The 24328-nt window shown below is 33.7% G+C and overlaps 2 protein-coding genes across 4 annotated transcripts; both read right to left on the bottom strand.

Annotated features, from left to right (window-relative positions):
- Nucleotides 1-4871: 4871 nt before the first annotated feature.
- On the bottom strand, nt 4872-10794 carry LOC127097244 (transcription factor PIF1). 3 transcript variants are annotated; one of them, XM_051035744.1, is made up of 9 exons: nt 10523-10794; nt 10331-10439; nt 9405-10248; nt 6280-6369; nt 6123-6188; nt 5942-6007; nt 5450-5854; nt 5256-5328; nt 4872-5133 (listed from the first exon to the last, which is right to left on the bottom strand). In XM_051035744.1, exons 2-9 carry the CDS (start codon nt 10414-10416, stop codon nt 5129-5131), a joined length of 1635 nt encoding a protein of 544 aa, XP_050891701.1. In that variant the 5' UTR covers nt 10417-10439; nt 10523-10794; the 3' UTR covers nt 4872-5128. The 3 variants fall into 3 exon arrangements, with proteins under 3 accessions (XP_050891701.1, XP_050891702.1, XP_050891700.1); XM_051035745.1 differs by having other exon boundaries at nt 10360-10439; XM_051035743.1 differs by having other exon boundaries at nt 9405-10439.
- A 10809-nt stretch (nt 10795-21603) lies between these two features.
- On the bottom strand, nt 21604-22925 carry LOC127094168 (uncharacterized). The gene is made up of 3 exons (XM_051033030.1): nt 22718-22925; nt 22122-22279; nt 21604-22035 (listed from the first exon to the last, which is right to left on the bottom strand). Exons 1-3 carry the CDS (start codon nt 22923-22925, stop codon nt 21604-21606), a joined length of 798 nt encoding a protein of 265 aa, XP_050888987.1.
- Between the last annotated feature and the right edge of the window lie 1403 nt (nt 22926-24328).

Raw genomic sequence — 24328 nt, 5'->3', positions numbered from 1 at the left:
TCCGTGTTCATGTATCAGATAAGAGCATGTGGATAGTTGACAATGATGCTACATTGCATGTTATACCAAGGAAGGATTTCTTCACATCTTATACTTCTGGTGATTTTGGAGTGTTGAAGATGGGCAATGGTGGTGTATTTATGGTAATTGATGTTGGTGATTTTTTCTTGCAAACCAACATGAGAATGCAATTGTTGCTTAGAGGTGTCAAACATGCCCCAGATATCCGCTTTAATTTGATTTATGTGCATAGGCTAGATGATTGTGGTTATGATAATCACTTTGGTTCCGGAAAATAGAAACTCAACAAAGGTAACTTGGTTGTGGCTAGAGGGAAAAAGATTTCTAAACTATATTGGAAAAAAGTTTTGGTTGCTAGGGACAATGTGAATGCTATCGACATGGAAACATCTTTGTGGCATCGAAGACTTAGTCATATTAGTGAAAATGGCTTAATGTTTTGCCCAAAAACGATATTCTTCCTGGATTAAAAAATGTAGATTTAGAGAAGTGTTCTCATTGCATGGCTGATAAACATATTAGAGTATCTTTCAAGAGACATCCTCCCTCAAGGAAGTCAAAGTTGCTTCAATTGGTACATTCTGATGTTTGTAGTCCATTAAAGATAAAATCCTTTAGTGGTGCACTTTACTTTGTTACCTTTATTGATGATTTCTCCAGGAAACTATGGGCTTATGACTTGAAGACAAAATTCCAAGTGTTGGTAAAGTTCAAAGACTTTCATGCTTTGGTTGAGAGGCAGACAAGCGAGAAACTGAAATGTGTTCGTTCAGACAATGCTGGAGAGTACTGTTGACCATTTGATTCCTATTGCAAGAAGCATGGTATTGAACATGAAAAGACTCCTCCTAAAATTAATCAATTTAATTATTTAATAGAGAGGATGAATCAAACACCAATTGAGAGAGTAAGGTGTATACTCTCTGAAGCTAAGTTACCTAATCATTATTGGGGTGAGGCACTTTACACGGCAGTGCATGTTCTTAATCTCACTCTTACTGTTTCTTTGAACAATAAAGTTTTAGACAAAATTTGGTTTGGAAAGAATGTCAAGTATGATCATTTGAGAGTCTTTGGTTGTAAGGCTTTTGTGCATATTCCAAAATATTAAATATCCAAGTTGGATACAAAGTTAAAACAATGTATCTTCATTGGCTATGGGCAAGATGAGTTTGGTTACATGTTATGTGATCATATAAGGAAGAAGCTTATTTGAAGCCGCGATGTGGTGTTTATGGGAGACCAAAATATTGAAGACATTGATAAGGTAGGCTACACCCAAGAAAGATATCAGTTTGTCTAATGTTGATATAGTTCGGTTACCTAATCATAATCCGGATGCTATTGGTGGTGTTGATCCCAATGGTGAGCCATATGATTATGTTGATGATCAACAACTTCGAGATGAGGTAAATATTCCAACTAATGATGGTGAAGGGGATATCTATATGTCACAGGATAAGAATCTTGGTGAAAATCCAAAATCATCTCAAGTTCAACTTAGGAGGTCTAACAGGCAGAGACAATATTCTACAAGGTATAATTCTGATGAGTATATGACCTTGACTGATGAGGGTGAACCCGAGTATTTTCAAGAGGCCATGGAACATGATGAAAATCAAAAGTGGATGGATGAAATGCATGATGAGATAAAATCATTGTATGATAATCACACTTATGATATAGTGAAGCTACCTAAAGGCAAAAGGGCTTTGGAAAACAAATGGATTTATAGATTTAAACATGAGAGAAACTCTAAGTCTCCAAGATATAAAGCCAGATTAGTGGTGACAGGTTTCTGTCAAAGAAAGAGTGTTGATTTTAATGATATTTTCTCACTTGTTGTAAAGATTCCATCAATTATAACTGTGTTGAGTTTGGCTTATACTCTTGATTTAGAGGTTGAGAAAATGGATGTGAAAATGACTTCCCTTCATGGTGATTTGGAGGGAGAGATCTACATGAAACAACCCGATGTTTTTCAAGTTAAAGGTAAAGAAGATCATGTGTGTAGATTGAGAAAGAGTTTATATGAGTTGAAGCAAGCTCTAAGGCAGTGGTACAAGAAGTTTGAGTCTGTTATGTATGATCAAGGATACTAGAAGACCACTTCAGATCATTGCGTCTTTGTTAGAAAATTTTATAACTATGACTTAATAATCCTATTGCTATATGTTAATGATATTCTTATTGTAGAGAAAAGTATTTCTAACATTAACAGGTTAAAAAAGAAATTGGGAGAGTCATTTTCCATGAAAGACATGGGAGCAGCTAAACAGATTCTTGGCATTACAATCATGCGTGACAGAAAAGAGAAGAAACTTTGGATGTCACAAGAATATTATATCGAAAGAGTGCTGCAAAGATTTAAAATGGAAAGTTCTAAGATGGTAAGCATTCCTCTCACTACTCATTTTAAGTTGAGTTCTAATCAAAGTCCTTTAAGTGAAGATGAAGCGTTTGATATGAAACGTGTTCCTTATTTCTATGTTGTGGTTAGTTTGATGTAATGGTGTGTACAAGATCATATATAACACATGTTGTTGATACAGTCAATAGATTTTTGTCAAATCCAGGTAGATAGCTTTGGAATATTGTAAAATGGATTTGAAGGTATCTTCATGGTACTACTTCTACGAGGCTTTATTTTGGAGAAGATAAGCCTATTCTAGCGGGCTACTCTGACTTTGATATAGAGGGAGACATTGATTCCAAAAATTCCACTTTAGGCTACATGATTAAATTTGCAGGGGGAGTTGTGACTTGGTAGTGCAGATTGCAAAAATGTGTATCACTATCTACTACAGAGGTTGAGTTAATTGCAATTACCAAAGCATGCAAAAAGTTACCATGGTTGAAGAAATTTTTGCAAGAGCTTGGTTTTGTTCAAGAAAAATATGTGTTATTTGTTGATAGTCAGAGTGCTATTCATCTTAAGTAACAATCCCACTTTTCATAATAGGTCCAAACATATTTATCTGAGATATCATTGGATACATGATGTTTTGGATGCTAAGTTCATATAGCTAAAGATAGATGATAATGGTTCTGATATGATGACTAAAGCATTACTAAGAGAGAAATTTGAAGCTTGTTGTGATAACACTGGTTTGGTGATTTCCTCCACATAGTTGTGAGGGGGAGATTTGTTGAGTTTGAACTCCCTTCCTATGTGGAGAAAGACCCAAATATAATTAGCCCATCTATATCACTTATTTAAGTGGAAATGATCAATTTAAGATTGATAGAGATAGAAAGAAAGTAAGGATTCAAAAAAGAGAAAAGATGAGAGAAACTCATTCACATTTTTTTACAACTAGTCTCACTAAATCAACGATCTCCGATTTATTAACCGTCAGATCGTGTTTAAATTTGAAGGATAAGTCATAACGTATGTATCTAAAGTTTGACCGTTCATAATTTCAAAACTACGTCTGAGATGAGAGTTATCTGCTTCGCACTGAAGCTGGAGAGTTGGGAATATTTTTCAACTTTTTGATTCTTATTTATAAGCTAGTTTGTTTTGAGATTTGCGGTTGTTAGTACTAGTTTGTGAATCACTTTAAGACTCTCCTGTACCCTTAATTTATTATAGTGAAGTTATTTCTTTGATCTGGACGATTCGTGATTTTTACTCTTATATTGAGGGATTTTCCACGTTAAAAATATCGGTGTTCTTTTTGCGCCTTTATTTGTTCGATTTGTTGTTGATCCTCAAGGTTCTTACAAGTCTGTGGAATTTTATAACCGCTGCGTATTTCTTTATTATTGTGTCTTAATTTTCCATCAATTTTATAATCTTGCTTCAATTTCTGATTAGTTGAAGAAAACATATCATGAATGGAGATTTTTTAGAAGTGTATGATATTTTTTTTACTAATTATTAACATTTTACCGGGACAATTTCCTAAAATAAAATATCATTATATATATATAGAGAGAGAGAGAGAGATTTTGCCTCTCTATTACGTTACGTTACATAGTTAAGTTAAAATGATTGGGCTGACTCAAGATTTACCCATATTTAATGGATTTCGATAAAACAATATGTTAATACGATTCTTTTTTCATCTTTGAAGGATAAACTCGAGTTAATCCGATTTGAGTTAGATTTTGATGTTCGGAGCTCACTTCACTGTGAGCTGTCATCAAGTAGAAGACTGCAGCAGAGATCTAAATAGTGTGTTCCGCTCTCTCAAATTCTTCCTAGTTTGAAGTTTCAGTCAAAGACGAGTCGCTATTACAAATCACATGGGAAGAACCTACAAACCTGACCCCAGCTCATTTCTTTTTATTGGAAAGAACACTAGTTTGATTTTTTATATACAAAAGGATGAGTCCGAACAATGGTCATCTACATCTGATATTATAATATTAGTTCTTTTTCTCATTATCGTGTAACATTATGACTTTCCATACGGTATTTAGATATTTCGTATTTTAAGCATGCATTTTATTAACTCTAACGATAATTTACCCTATCAATTAATTATACTCGTCAATCTTTTTAAATTATAATAAAAATAGAATTCAATTGATATTTGACATCATTAGTTAAAGTGTATACCAATTATCAATTAATCTCATAAAAATAAATTATATTTGAGGTTATGATTTAAAATGATTCCAAAAATATGATTTAAAATCATATTTTAAAATTTAATATTTATACTGCTACTAATCTTTAATAAAGTGCCTCTAAAATAAAACAGTACAGAGAGAATAGAATATGATGAGTCCAATAATAATAATAATAATAATAATAATAATAATAATAATAATAATAATTAATTAATTAATATGATGGATCCAAAAGAAAACAAATAATAATAATAATAATAACAATAATATAATAATATAATAATAATATAATAATAATATAATAATGATAATAATAATAATAATAATAATAATAATAATAATAATAATAATAATAATAATAATAATAATAATAATAATAATAATAATAATAATAATAATAATAGGGCGGCAATGATATACATGTTAAATGTGTATAAATTAGGTTGCTACTGAGATCTGCTAAAATGTTAGCTCTAGCACGTTATACCACCATGACAGCTGCTATGATATCTAGATGCAGGATAATCTATCCTGCAATGTACACAAATCCACCGTAAATGATAGTTATCCTTTTCTTATAGCAATAACACTGAAAAAAACGTAAGTAAACACTAACACTAATCAATATCAGAAAAGTCGATTGGGAAATTTACCTGCCCGATGCTTTTCTGGATTATCCTGGCCCCCACTGTTACCTGGCCTGTTGACATTTTGTTGGTTCGTTCCCTGATTCCAAATTTGCAAACAGACCTCGTAAATATAACATCTTTGTGCCATATTTAAAAACAAATTATCTTCAAATTTGTCCAACAATCATAATAAATAACATTATGGACACAGTATTTACCTGCATAAATTGCTGCACCTGGTGGGGAGTAAGGATTTGCTGATAAGGATCGGTGAAGTTTGTGTTTGGGATGCGTGATTGATCTGGAAGCAGAGTACCGAGGGAGTTAAGGGGGTTATCTGATGATTCAGGTACTGCAGGAACATGAGGCTGAGGCATATGAAAAGGAGGCATAGGGAACCTTGGTCCATAGGGAGTAGCTTCTGTTGTTGTTGTTGGCAAAGGAGAACTAGGAGGTAATATATTAGAAAATGGCATCAATGGTCTGTTCATTCCCATTTCCATCCCCAAACTCATTCCCATTCCCATCCCCATCCCCATGCCCATTCTCATCCCCATCGATGGCATATACTGCTGGATTCCAGGATACATCATCGGTCCCATGCCGCATCCCATGGACATCATCTGCATTTTCAAAAATTGAAGTGAGAATAAGTAAAGTTTTTAAAAACAGTTCTGCAAACTAGAGGAAAACAGAAGTGAAGACTTTACCTGCACTTGTAACTGCAATGACTTCAAGTATTCGATTGCTTCATCCAACATTGAAGCTTTGTCAGACTATCAAATTCATAAAATGAATCAAAATTAGAAGAAAAAAATCATCAAGTGAGAAGTAAAAATCAGCATACTCAATGAAAATAATAATAGTAGTGTAAAGTTATTTAGTGTTTGCCTTGTTGCACCGGGGTATAAGCTCTTGCAAAGCTTTCATCTTTTCGTTAATTCTATCTCGACGCTTCTGCAGACATAGAATACAATATGAAAATTTCAGATATGAGAAAAAGAACATAAAATTATGAAATCCATTAATGTAATGCAGGTGCGCATACCCTCTCTGAGAGATTATGAACCTCTGCAGCACGGGATCTCTTTGTAGATGTAGATCCACGAACTTGTTTTTTTCCTTCCTTTTTTCCTTCCTGACATTCAAAACGGACATCCTTTTTCGGTAAGCAAATACAAATAAGTATATTATGGAAGCTACATAGTTTATGGCAAGTCATATATACAAATTGTTAAGGGTGTTAGAGATAAAGCACAAGACGAAGTCAATCTTAACTGATGAACTAACAAAATTAGTTATTGGTAATTCAAGCTTGATAGAGTAGATAAGTTTCTGTTAATGTAAGTTAAATTTCTGTTTAGCTTAGTTAGAATTTTGTTAGCAGTTGGAACTCAATTTTTGGAAAACAATGCAGATAATCAAAGATTCATTCATTCAATATGGTATCAGAAGAGGTTTCGTTTCAACCACACTTTCCTAATCGTTTAACATTACCTTCAAGCTTCAATTTGAAGCTTCATTGGTGGTTTCATCTTCACTTATCTAAACTCCTTTATAACCCTCGTCAAAAGTCAATAGTTATCCAAACAGCCACAACAATGGAAATTCCAGAAATTCAAACTTCCTTCACCAAAGATCCAACTCAGTCATAAGGAATATCTTCCATCTTCTCCACATTGAATTCGAACAATTCGTTTGGACAAATGTTTTCAATCAAATTGCTGGAAAACAACTACCTTTTATGGAAGCAACAAGTGGAGAGGTAATTCTCACGCAAAAGATGCATAAGTTCATGGTGAATCCTAGATTCCGTTGAAGTTCAAGACTGACCAAGATCAGCCACCCCGTGTATCTTACAAATATTGCTCATACAAATCAATAGCCAAGAAATTTGCATGGTAACTTTTTCAACTCTCGTGGTAGGGGTCACTTCAATCAAGGTTGAAGTCGTGACAGGACAGGAGCATTACATATCTGGAAATTGACCTACCTACTAACTTTGTGGAAATTATGCATTTTAATATAAATCTTTATTTATTTACTATTCAATAAAAATTTGAATTTTTTTAATTAAAAATTAAAATAACATAATATTTAAGAATAAATCTATTGATTTTTAGATCAATAATATATATAAATGACACTTAAAAATCTATATTTTTTTTACTAAATTGGACAAATAGGCGGGTGCTGCCCTTCGTCATCTCTATCTACACATGTATTAATTCTAAGTTGAAATAGAATAAATGAACTACTGTATTAGTTAATACCTTACTATATCATAAAAAACATTAAAAATATTTTTCTCTTAGCATATAATTTTTTTAATTAAATTCGGCTGATTATATATTGGACAAATAGGTGGGTGCTGCCCTTCGTCATCTCTATCTATTTATTCTTAGCATAAGAAAAAGTTGATTATATATATATATATATATATATATATATATATATATATATATATATATAAATTTTTTTCTTTTATTTTAGTTTTACTTATATAAAATATACTTAAAGCTTGTTAACAGTAAGTATATTTTACAAAAAAGAAGAAAAAAAACACTCCAACATATACATGATCTTACTTTTTCATATTTTAAAACATTTAATGTTAATAATTAGATTTTTTTTAGAAAATGAGCAACAAATCTATCAACTAATATATAAAAGAGAGTTATCTATAACAATAGTATAAAGGTAAATTTTGATTTTGATATAATCTATTTTTTTAATCAATTTTACTCTTAAGTAATTTAAGATAATAATTTTTGTTGAAACTACTACTATAATTTATACCATTAATTTCTTACCTAAATTTTATTTTAAATTAATATTAAATGAAAAAATATCACATATATTTTCTGTCTAAACATTAGTATTTATAAGACGATTTTTTAGTATTTATAATTAAGAATGGGAAAGTATATATGGAAATAAATGGAGTAAAAGTAAGTAAAACTAACCTATTGCACATATATATTAAGAATAATAATTATTTTTTATTTAAATATTTTCACGTAACCAAACAACTTTAAGTAATCGTCCAAATTATTAAATTTTGCTTACATATCTCTATCTATAGTTACAAGATCTTTTTGATAGATATTGTTAGATTTTACTTATATATTTTTTCATTATGTAATTTTGTTTATATCTTAAACCATCAAATATGGTAAAACTAGTTAAACTTTACTCACATGTCTCTAATATTAAGATCTACCGTTCATATGTGTAGTTCTATAATATATAGTATTATTTTTCAAATTTCACATGCATTAATACTTTTTTATAACATCACTTGAATTAAATTTAGAAATAAAAAATTTATTTTATTTTCTTTCTTTTATTATATGATTATTTTATAAATCTTTTATTACAACTGTATATTTTTAATAATCAGTAAAATTTGGTATTTTTTCTGTTACATTTTACTAGTACTATTTGGTCCATCAGAAGTAGCAGTGTCATCTTCATTAATTTGGACTATTTTTGCTTCTATGCCATTGGGTACTCCTAAGAGCTTATTAATGGATCAACCTCATACTTTAAGAGAGAGAGAGAGAGAGTAAAGTCTCGTTCTGCACCTTAAAACCGCTCCATTCATCCAAAATATGATCAACAAGTTTTGAATCTTTCTCTTTACACGTGGTAGTGTTTTGTTTAACCACTTTGTGGTGGTGAGTCGTTTTAAAGAGAGAGAATAGGACTGAAACAGTAAAAAGTTATGGGACACACGCACCAAAAAAAAATGGATTCAGAATTGAATTCGATACATCGACGCTGAATTAAATGTAAATAGGTAAGTTTCACGCGAATCAAAGTCACAAGGAACATGAAATAGTATTGAAAAATGTTTTCAGAGCAGTCACTTTTAATTGGTTATCTAAATTTTAGGCAAAAATTTAGTTAAATTTTTTTATTTTTAAAAATTAATTATAATAAATAAATAAATTCAATAATTACAAATGTTTTCAGAGCAGTCACTTTTAATTGGTTATCTAAATTTTAGGCAAAATTTTAGTTAAAATTTTTTATTTTTCAAAATTAATTATAATAAATAAATAAATTCAATAATTACACGATGGTATATACACGAATAAATTCTCCGGAAGTATCGGAGTATTTACCAGAAAGAAATTGCCGAGTAACACGTAAAAGAATTGTACTGACCTCGCTCTGGCTCTGGCTCTGAAACTTTGATTTGTCTGATACACGATCTTTCCCCTTTCGTTCTAACTCCAGTTTTCTCTGAATCGGATCAACACTTCCACTTGAACAGTTATGCGATGACGTCATTGTAATATTCAACATTGGAGTCTCTCTTACTCCATTAATGGTTGCAGTTGCAGCTGCATCTTTTCCAGCCTTGCTTACAGTACCACATCCGGTATATGCCGTTGCTTTTCCGGCAGTGCTAACACTCACGCATTCCGTATACGCGGTGCTCCTGATTGTTTCAGATAGCTTCGAAGCCTTATAAGTCATCTCAGTCATGATCGGTGTATCGCATGAATCCACCATCGTCATTTCTGGCCTAGCCGGAATCACCGAACTTGAAGACATACTTGGTTCCATACTAGCATTGCTGTGGTTAGCAAAATATGCGAAATTATTATGTTTTCCATTCAACACTTGATCCTCCTTCTCCGTCGCGGCAGGATGAATCGGAGGCCGAGAAGCCGTTGGTCTCGGTTGTGGAAGTAACTCCTCAGGCGGAACTACATAGTCCGGTATAACACCGGTGGATGGATGAAAGAGTGTTTCAGTGTTGATAAGAGGATCTTCGTTGATTGAATCGAAAAGCCACGATGCCATTTCATCTTCTTGCATGAACAAATGTTGATTAATATTGAAGTTTTCTACATCAGAGGATCGAATCTCTCTATGATCAGGCATCACTTGATTGCCGGTGTTAGTTACCGGTGATGGCGGTTTTTTAGATTGACGGTGGCTTTGGTTGTGCATCACGACTGAACCGTTTTGCCATAACAGTTCCATGATCTCATTGTTTCGCCTGTTAGAATTTAACTTCAGAGATTTAATTAATTTCCAGAAAAATACAACACAAATTCTCAGTGAAATGAATGAATAATTACGCAGTGGAAGGTTTCTTAGAGAGAAGCACCGGGTTTTCTTCATATTCGTCGATTTGAATATCGAAATCTGGAACACAGTGATTCATTTTGCTTTCGCTTTGAACTGATCCTGAAAAAAGGTAAATAAAATACATAAATAAGTAATTAAGTTCTCAAACAAAAGAATCGTAACGGAAGAAATAATCAACTTACGAATCTATTGAAGCTAGTTAACTGATCCAGAACCTAGTAAGCAAAAAGTTAATTTGTGTGGAGCTTAATTTTTAAGTTATATGCGTAGAGATTAATAGCAAATTATGGTTGATTTGACTTGTGTGGTTGGTTGTGTTGAATATGCGTTTTGTGTGAATAATTCAGGGGTATGATGAATTGAAATGAAGTGAAAAGTTAAAGAATAGAGCATAGAGAAAGAGAGAGATAAGGCGTGTCTGTATCACCGAATAATGAAGGAATGAATGAGAAGTTAGTGCTAAAGGACGAAAGGTTTTTTTATAGTTTTTATTTTTATTTATTTTATTCCACTTCTTCTTCCTTAATGTTTCCGTAAAAAGATATAGTCAAAGCTGTTGTGAAAGGTAGCATCAATAATTAGTCTTTTTAGTTGTATGGTACTAGTAATAATATTTAATTCATATAATGAGTGATACTTTAGTACTTAATGTTGACATCAATCATCATTGGGATTTAGGACTAGATTCCATTTTAAATTAAATTAATGTGGTTAATTAATACTAGTATAGTATCTTTATCTCGTTTTCTAACGTGGTTCCTCTTGTCCATGTAATCAGGTGAGTGTTTTTTTAGTGATGGGTATGGAATGTTCGATTTAATACTTAAGTAGACATTACTGATTTAATGTTTGCGGTTATCAGGCGTGTCTAGTTAATAAGAAGCAAAGTAGGGCAAGAAATAAATAATCGTAGTTATTGGTAATACTTCATTAATTAATTGATTTGTTTTTAATCATCAATAGGGTGAAGCATCCTTGTAAATTGCACTATTTATTTCATTATAATGAATAAGTGTTTTGGGTGGTAAAATATTTCATTATAATGAATAAGTGTTTAGGGATGGTAAAATGAGTCTAGCGTGTCGGGCCCGCTCACGTACCTGTTAAAAAGTGGCGGTCTATCTGTTCAATTGGCCCCGTTTTAAGTTCGTCCCACCTTAATTAAGTCCATCAAAAAAGGGGCGGGTTGGTCCGCCAACCTATTTATGAGCCCTTAAAATATTTATTTTAGTTAGTTGAAGGTTAATATTTGAATTATAGTATTGGAATACTTGTTGATGATTCTATTTGTGAACATTTACAATTTTTTAAAGTAATTTTTTTAATAAGATGCTTTATAAAAAAAAATGTTCTAAAAAATAAGTGAGAAATCTAATTAAAATGTAAAAATAAACCTACTAATCTATTAAAAAATGAAAAATAAATAAATAAATAGGCGGACAAGCCCACCGCCCGCCAACCCGCCACCTTAGTGGGACGGGCTAGATTCTCAAACTCATTTTCACTTGGCGGCATTGCCCGCACTGTCTTTTTTTTGGGCAGGTTTAAGGCGTGACGGTGCGGACGACCCATTTTGCCACCTCTATAAGTGTTACATTTTAATTTTAAAAAATCTTTATTAAATATTAAATACTCACTTCGTCCTTTGTTAAAATTATTATTATTATTTTAAGATTAATAAGTGATGTGTGCATATTATTATATTTCGGACTAGCAGATGCCTATGATAAAAAATATTCAATCATCAATCGAAAGTCATAAGGTGTTGGAAATATAATGCACATCTGACCTCAAGGCCTATGTTCGATCTACACCATAAACAATCATTCACCATTGAATATCATTCAATGGTTCTCCATATACCACTTCGAAAAGTAAGATGATCTCTAATTGTTTCTCTTATATAAGGGATCTCATAAAAGACCCGAGGTATGTCTTCACCATAATTTATTCCTACACTACTTTTCACTCAGTGACTGACTTAAGTGTTAGAGTGTTAACCTTGTAGGTTAGTTTCCTCCCCGTTGTACCATAAGCTTGCTCCATTGCATCAAGACTTCATTGAATATTTTTTGTTCCACAACAGAAGAGTGGTGTCGTATGTGGTAGTCGACTTTTGATTGCTATGAAATATACAACCAAATCTCTATGATTAAAAAATCACGAACAACTACAGTGTGCTTACTTAAAGAAGAAGAAAATAACAACCAATTTAATTTCCAAAAACACAACAAATTTCATAACCTCAATATCTTTCCATTTCTTTGTTGTAGGTTCAATATATGGAGGTTCATCCATTAAGGAAGAACCTCCATCGCGAAACTCACCAAAGGCAAATGAAATGTAGAAAAGTCATAGACCTGCCTTAGGGTTTCGAGAAAATGAGAAATTAGATGCTCCCTGTTATAAAGTGACACTTCCATTGGTAGTAATCACCATCATAATGAATCATTCAGTATAAGGAATCCTCATGGTAGTAATGGTCATCATAACGAATACATTGTAATCTTCATGATTTTAGGGTTACAGGATTAAAATCTAAATTCGTATGAAGGCGGGAACCTATTAGTGTTCAATGAGTCATCCACCTTTCCATGTAGAATGATCAAGTTATCATCTATTTCTAGGAAAGGGAAGACAAAAGGATTGTGAATGTGTGTGTCATCGTGATCCCATGTGAAAGCTTCTACAACGACATCCTTGGGAGGTCATTCCTCGAGACATTGGACACAATGGCCTCCCCGGACCATTTGAAGATAAAATATCATAATAATGCATGCAAATCGATGTTATTTAGTCTAATTTACATTGGGCATGCCTCATACAAGCGGTTGTACAAAAGAATCCCCTTGTGATATCCTTCACCTATGAGAGACGGAAAAAGAAGACTCGTCAAACCTCCAGTACAATCGACCTCGTCGTGTGAGAAGACGAAACACTATGAGACGACAAACTCAACCCAGTGATAGAAGCTAAGGGCAGAACCTTTAGAACAATTCCAGACGAAAAATTTGAGATTGCTCAGCTCGATGATAATCCAACATGATAGATCTGCATAAAAGATAATGTCGACCTGTTTGTAGGTTCCCTACCAAGATGCACGACATATATCCTACTGTGGCTTGCCACCGATTGAATATTGACCCATTTATTCTCTACGTGGTAAAATAAAGGAGTCGACAATCTCTTGAGAAAGACGATGAAACCAATAATACGATCATGGGCCTACTGGAGCCCAAATTTATATTTGAAGTAAGATGTACTGAAATCCTGTCCAATGTCGTGTTGGTCAAAAACAACTTCAGAAAGCTAGAGAATATGCGTCGATTACACCAATATCAGTTGGGCATGCCCTAAATTTTCTACCTGCTTTCAAACATAGACAAACACATAGACAATTCGATCAATTATAATCTATTATCATTTATGGATGCATGCTCTGATTACAACCATATACCTATGTATGAGGTAGATAGAGAGAATATATCATTTTAAAAATGTCATAAACCTACCCAATGTTATCTGTAAGACAAGTAAAAAAGAGTTCTAAAAGATATTAAAAGGACAATAAAGACAAATTAACAGAAAGTTCCTTTCTCTCACTAAAGAGATCCTTTATCCCATGAGAGGTGGCTAATTCTATGACAAACCGAGTATAAATATACCGTATCTTCTATTGAGTGGGCGGTGCATTCGAATGTCATGCACCATCTTCATAGCCCAAACACTACTATGGAAACACACACATAATGACTGTTGCAAAACACACATAATGACGTTTTCACATCCGCTATTAGGTAGTGTGTGATTGTATGTAAGCTGGATTCCACAACAGACGAGTGGTTGTGGTTATAAGTTAGGTAGCGCGCTACATATAACCACGATTAAAGAAAATAATTGTTGTGAAATAATTTATAGCTTATGGGTTCAAATCCTTGTAACACCCCAAATTCGATTAATTAATTTAATTGAATTATTTAGATTTTTCATTTAATTATTTGGTATTTGGTGTGTCTTTAAAAGAAATTTGGTGATTATATGTGTTGTTGGGGTGTAATGGTAATGGTAGGGTGTGGTGAGAATATAGGAGTTTGGTAGAATAATTAAAAAATAACTAGAATATTAGTATTTTTAATTAATATTAGAAATAATTAAAAAATAAATTTGTGGCCTTATATTAGAAATTATTTAATTAATTATATAATAGACAAAATAGGAGTTAATAGAGAAGTAATGAATAATAAGGATGTTTAGGAGAATAAGTTGGGGGTAGTAAAGGAAATACCTAAATGGAGAATTAAACTTTATTTCTAAATAGGAGATTGGATGGAAAATTAAATTTATTATTAATATGAGTTTAATAATTAAATTATAAAAATATAATAATGTGAGTTTAAGATGATAGTATGAATTAAAAGTGTTGAGGGCTAAAGAGGTAATTAAAAAGAATTGTGTAGAAAACTCTAAGTATATATTCTAAAATGTGAGAGAGAGAGAGTTAAGTTTCATCCAATTCTTAGAGAACTTGAGAAAGAGACAAGAGGAGAATCCTAGAGGTAGAAGAGGAGAGAGAAACCATTGGAGAAGAGCTTGCTTTCTGGAATTCTAAGATACTCAAGAGTAGAGACGCTGTTGTGATTGGAAGCTAGCTCCTGGAGTTATTTCCTTTAGCTTCATTGTTTTAGTTTTGGTTAAGCTCTGATATGTAACACTGGGGAGCGATTTTCTTTGTTTTATATTGAGATTTTCTGAGAGACAATGTATGCTCTCCTATGCTTATGTTTTGGTGTGATGAGTATTTGGAGAAGACTTAAAAGTAAATACTTTTAATTATAATATGAAGTTTTATCATGGGATTTAAATTGGTGCGTGTGTTATTTATGATTTCGCTGTCATGATATCAGATGAGTTGGATGTCATGTAAACAGCCCAAGTACATATCAGATGAATTGACGTTGTGTAAACATCTTATATGTAATTGTGTGCATTAAAGTATTGTGTTGCATGTTTATTTAAATTAAATGTTACATGATAAGCAGATGTATGTGTTTTGAGAGGTGTAACATCCTATGTGAAAATGTTGTGAAAAATCTCTGATTTAGTTATAATTATGCGTTGGGGAGTTAGGGTGTTACAATTCATGCAACACCATTCTTGCATTTTATTATTATAGATAGTGATCTACTTATAACAACAGCTGAATTAAAAGCCGTTGTGATATTATGTGTGTCGAGGCACGAAAAAACACCTGAGCGCGTCAAACACTCAGAATAAACAACCGAGTCGCCAATGATCTTTATATGTTCCAAAAGAATGGGAAAATATAGAATAAAACTGCTAAAGCTAAGGGAAATGGTTGTCGCAACCAGATCGGATTCAAGAGTCGGTTATACAAGGGGAAGGTATTAGCACCCCTCACATCTGTTATACTTAGCGGTACCCATTTAGCTAGTCATGTGAATGAGCGTTAGTGTGAATCATTTTCTATCTTCTACTTATTATGCGAGAATCAAGAAAAAAGAAAGAGACTAAACATAAGTTTTTTATTATTGTGCTCACCAAGATTTTAGAATCTTGTGCCTACGTATTCTCATGGTACGAGGAGAAAATCAGAGCTATGTAGTTCTGTGTAAAAAAAGAACTATTTGTTAGTTTCTTTTTTGGAGTGATTCTTATATCACGTTTGAGTTGTTAAACCTTTGTTTGTTGTTCGCCCAAAAATGCAGAATAGCTGTGAGAATCCCATAGCAAGACGTTGATTGACATAATCTGCTATTGTACCACTAACAATAACACCAGTCATAGCTCCAATTGTCAAAATTGAACCAAAAATTAAAAAAAATGTGTGACACCGAGATTGAGATCCATAATGATTCTAGATTGAGTATGGGACCAATAATCAATAGTAGTTTCAAAAATGTAAGAACCAAAAACAGCTACAAGAGTGGTAAGTGGTGAGCTTGGTTGGGCGTTAGAGTGATGATTCTGCGATAAAATTAATTTTATTCTTCCCGATTTCCAGTTGAGTATTGTTGCTTTACACCTTATGGTTATATAAATTTGGTTGTTGCCTACAAATTGAATGAGGTTATTTCTTGTTCAAATTGAGAAACACAACCTTAACTTTGTGTCATAAGTTTATATTATTGTTTGTTGAAATTTTGGTATGCAGATCCCAGATGCCGTATACGATGTCACGACACCAGGGTCATCAGATTGTCACAACACAAACAATATCAGTGTTTAAGTAAGTAGCACGAAGTAAATAACATAAATAGTTGTTCCAATTCGGTGCAACGTCACCTACATCTAGGGGCATCCAAGGCAGGAAGGAAATCCATTATAAAAAAATTAGTTTGAAGTTCTATCTAAGACTCTCATATATATGAGACCCCTCCCACTTCCCTTCAATCACACAATACTAACAACGACTTCTATCAGTAAACAGAGGACACAAAACAGAATCCACTATTACTTAAAAGCTCATGAGTGATTCACAATTACAACTCAATAACACAAGTCTAATTCAAGTATCTAAGAGATACTCGAATAGCTCACAAATAACAAAGATAATTAAACCCTAACAAAGACAATTTCCAACGCTGCTTCATTGCATCCTTAGGTTTAGAATCCATCTTTAAGTAGCCATAGAAAGGCATGGGCTTCGGGCTTGATCAACAGCAAATCCAAGTACTGCTACACAATCTTCTGCATATTTGATTCCAATCATATCAGATGTTTCCTAAAATGTTTTGAAATTCTTACTTCGGAAACAAGGCAAAGCACAAATAGTCTTTTGCTTTTAAAACACGCGTTTCTTGAGCCACACAATTCATGAAATAAATCTTCATAGGATCTTCAGATATCTCACGATAGAAACAAATCTTGCAAGAAACTGAAACATGGCACACTCTGATGTTAAACCAACATGTCAGGACATCTTGTCCAACATCTTGCTTGAATACATGTTTTTCCAAAGTGCAGTCAATCACTGCACACCCCTTTGGCAAATTCTGGCTAAAATAATCTTTGCATAGCCCAACTAGAAAGAGGGTAAGGATCACAAAAATAAGGCGCAATATAAACAACACACGAGCATAAGAAAACATGGTCTTCTTCAAACCAAAAACAACAGAGGCAAGCACAGAAGAAACAAAAAACTTAGCCTCACAACAAAGAGAATTAAACTCTCACATTAAGAACTTGCTTAAGAGAAAAATAAATTCTCTCAGTCAGGATGTCAAGACATTTGATCTGACTTCATAAAAACTAACAGCCCACACGTACTAGTGTATCATCATAAGCTATAAAAGCATATGCTCCCCCTGAGTAGCAGAACATGGGAAAAAGCTACTCCCCCTCCATAAGTACTCCCCCTCAAGGGACAGGAGTCATAGCAGAGCTATAAAAAAGACCATAAGAACTACCCCCCCTTTTTAGCCAAAATATTGATAAACACAATCAAACTTAGAAGTAGCAAAGCAAATAGACAGTTATGTTACAGACCAAGAGCACTAAAAATGCATAAATATTCAGGGCATAGCCTACAAAACAAAAACATCCAGAAGCACAAAAATAAAAAACACAGAAGAAACATAACACTTCAGTCTTCATCACTGCTGGTTGTCTCTTCATTATCATTATCACCAACACCTTCTTTATTAGCATCTTCTTCACCCGCATTATCACCTTCCAGATTTCCCTCAGCCTCTTCTTTAGACAAAGCCTTTATCAGGATCTTAAGCCTTCTCTTCCTTTTAGTACAAACTTTGATAATTTCATCTAAGGTTTTGCAGGTGTCTTTTAGTTCAGCAAGGATTCATGTCCTAGTAGTAGATCTGGTAGGTTTCTGGCTAGATGTCATGACAATATCGGGAACATGTTTCCCCATGAAAATCCTATAATGTAATGACAAAGGGGGATCTCTTTTGCATGCACCATCAGAACTGAGAAAAATAATAGGGTTTTAACTCAATATAACACCACTAATCAATGAGGGAAAGGCTATATGCATCCTCACAGCAAAGGAGGCAACATGCTTCATTGCTTGTTCAAAGACATAGGATCCAATTTCAAAATTTGTTTTAGTCCCTACAATATAAATGAACTTACCTAATCTTGTAGCAATGTTGTAAGTATGATTAGTTGACACCCAATTAGCAGCTCCAATTCTATGAAGTACTACATACTTCACACTCAAGCAACCTGCTGACAACTTCCCTTTTCTAGTTCATTCCATTAATTTCTTTGTCGTAATTTCTTTGCAAATGACATTGTCAGAAACTTCCACTTCAACTTGTTCTTCTTCACTTCTACCCAAAAGCCTGTTTATGATTTCAGGAGAGAATTCCATACACCTTCCTCTTACATAAACCTTTCTAAACTCCTTATTTCTCTTGTTATCACACTCCTTAGAGTTATTCACAATGAGTTCTTTAACAAGAATTTCATAACACTTGACAAATCCAGTCACACTTTTCATTAATCCAGCTTCTTGAATCAGACCCATCACTTCTTTGCACTCAAAGGCATCTTTTCCAAGTTCCCTTTCCAAAGCCAATCTTATTTGGTAAACAAATTTCCACTTTTCTACATTCTCCATAGAGTGAAAGGAGATGTTGTCAATTGGAACTTCAGGGGTATTTGATGGAATCTTCTTCCCAAAAGCTTGCTTTCTTGTAGCAGAAATGATGTCTTGAATATCATGTTTGGCATCACAGTCATACTCACTAGAACCATATGGGATTTCTTTCCTCTTCATCTTTTCTTGGTGACAAGAGTAACAACCTTTCTCCACCCTTTTGTAGGGCCAACACTAGTACTTCTCTTGAGAGATTTGGAGGGCTTGCTAGAGGACTCAACAACTTTCCCATTTTTTCTCTTTAACCTTTTAGCTATTCCTGGAGCCAATCTCTTACCAACGGGCTCATCATTAGAGTTCAGATCATCTATATTCACAATGTCTGTAGATTGATCCTTCTTCTCACTAGAGTTTTCTTCTTTGACAGACAAATCACCAGACATACCATAAGAATTATCTTTTTCTTCTGATTTTTCAGGGGACTGAGTAGAAACATTTTCATCAGATTTATCAAGAGGGGTTTCAGTAGGGTTATCAGTTTGGGCCAAGGATGTGGAGACATCCATCGCAACACCGGTCATAGATTCAATACCCAAGACTTGAGAAATCAACACACGAATATTTTTATTAACATTCTCTCTTTCACCAACAATCATACTAGATTTATTCAAAGTCGTAACAGATCTAAGTTTATTAGTGGTTTCATATTTTTCAATATTTCCCATTACTTTTCGAACAACAAAACTTTTTGCAAAAGCATCAACATTCAGTTCGACATTAATAGGGTCAAGGTATAGGATAGTCATCGAATGAGGTTTCTTGAAAGCAGTAGAGAGATCAAGATTTCTTACATCACTAGCATCCATAGGTGGATATGGAGAGGTATGTACTTTAAAGGGATTGCCCTTTTTCTAAGCACTTGTTCTAGGCTTCCTTATAGGGGTTGCATGACCAGGAACAATAGAGAGAGGAACGACATCAGTAATAACTTCAGAATGGTCTACATTTGTACCGACACTCCTAGGATTTGCTTGCTCTTTGGTGCGCTTAATAGGAGTTGAGACAGAAGGTTGAGACATTTTTGATTTTTGATTTTTAGAAATGAAGTTCAAGGAGAATGTAGTGAGATGAAGGTAACCGAGAATGATGATCAACAATTTTATGAGGATAGAGTGAATGATATTGATGGAGTATGTAGGGTGGCATGTTGGGAAAATAAGGAAATTTTGTAATGATTTACCTTGAGTTTTGTGCACCATTAAATGGAGGGAAGAGAAAATTTGATTTGCATGCCTCCATATCAGTAATTGCTATAATTCTTCAAGCATACAAATACCCAATTCGCGCCTTAACTTCTCAAACTGATTTGCATCCAATGCTTTAGTGAAAGTATCTTCCAGTTGCTTCTCAGTGGCTACATGCTCAAGAGTAACAATTTTATCTTCAACAAGATCCCTGATAAAATGACGACGGATATCAATATACTTAGTTCTACTATGTTGAATGAGATTCTTAGATATGTTGATAGAACTTAGATTGTCACAATATAATGTCATGACATATTGCTGGACATTATATTCTTCTAGCATTTTTTCATCCAAATTAATTGAGAGCAGCTGCTTGCTGCTGCAATATATTCAGCCTCAGCCATAGACAATGGCACACAATGTTGCTTCTTGCTGAACCAAGATATAAGATTATTTCCCAAGAATAAATATCCTCCAAAAGTTATCTTTCTATCATCAGCACTATCTGCCCAATCTGCATCACAGTATCCTATAAGCATGCAATTTTCATTATGAGAATGCAATTTTCCATAGTCGCTATTCCCATTGATGTATTTCAAGATCCTTTTCACTTGAGTAATATGAGCCATTTTAGGTTCAGACTGATATATTGCACACACTCCTACAACAAATGTAATGTCAGGCTTGCTAGTTGTAAGATACAACAAACTACCAATCATACTCCTATACAGACTTTGATCCATATCTACACCTTTTTCATCTTTAGTTAACTTCAAGTGGGTTGGTGCAAGTGTCCTTTTGTGACTTGCATTTTCCATGCCAAACTTCTTTACTATACTCTTAGCATGCCAAACTTCTTTACTATACTCAAGTACCCATTTAAGAAATCACTTTTCACATCCATCTGAAATAGCTTAAATTTAAGCATACATGCCACTCCTAAAAGCAATCTTATGGACTCAAGACGAGCAACAGGAGAAAAAGTCTCATCAAAATCAACCCCTTTAATTTGAGTGTATCCTTGTACAATAAGTCTAGCCTTGTTTCTGGTCACAATTCCCTTTTCATCATATTTGTTCTTGTAGATCCATTTTGTCCCAATAACATTCATCCCTTTAGGCCTAGGAACTAGATCCCATGCTTCGTTCCTTATAAATTGCCCTAGTTCTTCTTGCATATCATTGATCCAGAATTCATCAGTCAAGGCCTCCTTCACATTTTTAGGTTCAAACTTTGAGACAAAGCAAGCATTTGATATCACATCTCTGGATCTAGTGGTGATCCCTTCAGTAGGATTTCCAATAATAAGTTCCTTTGAGTGATCTTTCTGAATTCTAATAGAGGGACCTTTGTTGGCTTGATGGTTGTCTGGTTTAGTACCTACTAGTTCACTATTTAACCCAACAACTCCCTCATTTTTAGATGTATCAGTCTACTAAGATGATGTTCCAACATCTTCTTCGACATCAGTTCCTTTCTCCGTGATTGTATCATCCATTACAACATTAATGGATTCCATCATGACTTTGGTCCTTGAGTTGAAGACTCTGTAAGCTCTTCTATTTGGAGAGTAACCCATAAATATTCCTTCATCACTTTTGGGATCTATTTTTCTTCTTTGTTCTCGATCAGCTAAGAAGTAATATTTACTTCCAAACACATGAAAGTATTTAATAGTAGGCTTCCTCCCTTTCCATAATTCATAGAGAGTAAATGAAATACCAATTCTCAGAGTGACCCTATTATGAATATAGCCAGCAGTATTCATTGCTTTAGCCCAAAATTGGTAGGGAAGATGCTTAGTATGAAGCATGACTCTAATTGACTCTTGTAGAGTCATATTCTTGCACCCAACAACTCCATTTTGCTGAGGGGTGATGGGAGAAGAGAACTCATGGCCAATACATTCAGTGCAGTAAAATTTAACAAACTTTCTATTTTGAAATTCCTTACCATGGTCCCAATTTGACACCCACCACATATTTTACCTTCCTCAATCTTGAGCTTGGGAATACCTCTGATGGCTTCTTTAGACACAATCTTCTTCTTGTCCATTCTCTTCAATACCTTGTTGAATTGTCTCCCAAGCAGTACAATAACATTAGTCATTCCTTTATCAATATCCAAGTCACATGTTCATCTTCAGTGTTGTATACAAAAGTTGTGCTCTTGTTCTTCATTTCAGATATGTCACTAATGCCTAATTCAAAAGTTTGGAGTGACCCAACAAGTTCATCTACTCTCGTGTTACTGATGTATTAGGCTTCTTCAATGGCTATGACCTTCATGTCAATTTTCTAAGGTAAGGACCTGAGAGTTTTTCTAACCATTTTTTATTCTGACATCTTATCTCCTAAGGCACTAGATGAATTTTCTATTTCAAGAATATTCATGTGAAAATCATGAATACTATCATCATCTTTCACCTTTAGATTCCCAAATTTGGTAGTGAGGAGCTGAAGTCTAGACATCTTCACTTTAGATATGCCTTCATGAGTGGTTCTGAGAATTTCCCATGTATCTTTGACCATATACAAGTGTTTATTAACCTGAATATGTTTTGTAGACTCCATTGAATAGAGCATTCAAAGCTTTGGAGTTTCCAAGAGCCTGTTCATCTTCTTCCTTAGACCAGTCCTCTTTAGGCTTCAAGTCATCCATAGCCTTCCCATCTTTGTCCTTCATGATAGGATGTTCCCAACCCTTGATGATAGCTTTCCAGGTCTTGCTATCTATAGATTTTAGGAGTGTCACCATCCGTACCTTCCAATAGTCATAGTTGGTGTCATTTAAGATGGATTGTTTGTTAATAAATCCTCATTCCTTGTCCATGGTACCAGAAAGTATCTTCTCTAAATCTCACCCAGAAATAGAGCAGGATACCAGCTCTGATACCAATTGAAATTTTGGTATGCAGATCCCAGATGTCGTATACGATGTGACGATACCAGGGTCAACACATTGCTCTAACACAAACAATATCAGTGTTTAAGTAAGTACCAAGAAGTAAATAACATAAATAGTTGTTAACCCAGTTTGGTGCAACGTCACCTACATCTGGGGGCATCCAAGCCAGAAATGAAATCCACTATAACAGAATTAGTTCGAAGTTATAAACAACCTCCGGTTTTACAAACTTCTCACCTAATCTTTATCCGTGGAAGTTTCTATCTAAGACTCTTCTAGATATGAGACCCCTCTCACTTCCCTTCAATCACACAATAGTGACAACGACTTCCATCAGTAAATAGAGGACACAAAAAAGAATTCACTCTTTCTTACAATCTCATTAGTGATTCACAATTAAAACTCAATAACACAAGTCCAATTCAAGTATCGAAGAGATACTCGAATGACTCACAAATAACAAAGACAACTAAAACCTAACAAAGACAATTTCCATCATTGCTTCATTGCGTTCTTAGGTTTAGTATTCATCTTTAAATATCCCTAAAAAGGCATGGGCTTCGGGCTTGATCAACAGCAGATCCAAGGAATGCTGCACAATCTTCTGCAGATTTGATTCCAATCATATCAGATGTTTCCTAAAATGTTTTTACATCATTAATTTGGAAACAAGGAAAAGCACAAATAATCATTTACTTTTAAAACACGCGTTTCTTGAACCACACAACTCGTGAAATAAATCTTCAGAGGATCTTCAAATATCTCACGATAGAAACAAATCTTTCAAGAAACTGAAACAGGGCACACTCCGATGTTGAACCAACATGTCAGGACATCTTGTCCAACATCTTGCTTGAATACATGTTTTTCCAAAATGTAGCCAATCACTACACACCTGACTTAACATTTATGATAGTTGTTGTTAAAGGGGAAAATGAAGTAGTAGCGTTATACTCATTCAACTTCTCAATTGCATTTAGATAGTAAATATCTAGGGTTTTTAAGATACAAAATGCCTAAATTTCCCCTGATTTAATTGATAGAAAAAATTTTAAAAGATGAAAATAATATAATACATGTACACTATTTTTTTTTTTTTTATAAAAAGAAGAGACCAAAATGAATAATATTTGACCATGCGCAGAGTCGAAAAAATAAAACGAACATGCCAAAATGATATACACGAAAAAAAAGTTTCATAAAATAATATGATACAAGTAAAAACAAAAAATATTTCACCCGCTAATTTTCCA

Source organism: Lathyrus oleraceus, chromosome 6 (assembly GCF_024323335.1).
Source record: "Lathyrus oleraceus cultivar Zhongwan6 chromosome 6, CAAS_Psat_ZW6_1.0, whole genome shotgun sequence".
NCBI lineage: Eukaryota > Viridiplantae > Streptophyta > Magnoliopsida > Fabales > Fabaceae > Lathyrus > Lathyrus oleraceus.
Note: the sequence above shows the minus strand (reverse complement) of the source record. Positions and strands in the feature narration are given on the sequence as shown.

Excerpts from the sequence above, each read along its gene's own strand:
- LOC127097244 (XM_051035743.1), bottom strand. The coding sequence starts at position 10,373 with ATGAAGAAAACCCGGTGCTTCTCTCTAAGAAACCTTCCACTGCGTAAT. Across the intron at positions 6,008-6,122 it reads TTATACCCCGGTGCAACAAG|TCTGACAAAGCTTCAATGTT; the intron begins GCAAACACTAAA and ends TGAATTTGATAG. Across the intron at positions 5,329-5,449 it reads AGGTGCAGCAATTTATGCAG|GGAACGAACCAACAAAATGT; the intron begins GTAAATACTGTG and ends ATTTGGAATCAG.
- LOC127094168 (XM_051033030.1), bottom strand. The coding sequence starts at position 22,925 with ATGGTGACACTCCTAAAATCTATAGATAGCAAGACCTGGAAAGCTATC. Across the intron at positions 22,280-22,717 it reads AGTCTACAAAACATATTCAG|GAATGACTAATGTTATTGTA; the intron begins GTTAATAAACAC and ends ATATTGATAAAG. Across the intron at positions 22,036-22,121 it reads GGTGTCAAATTGGGACCATG|CAAAATGGAGTTGTTGGGTG; the intron begins GTAAGGAATTTC and ends ATCACCCCTCAG.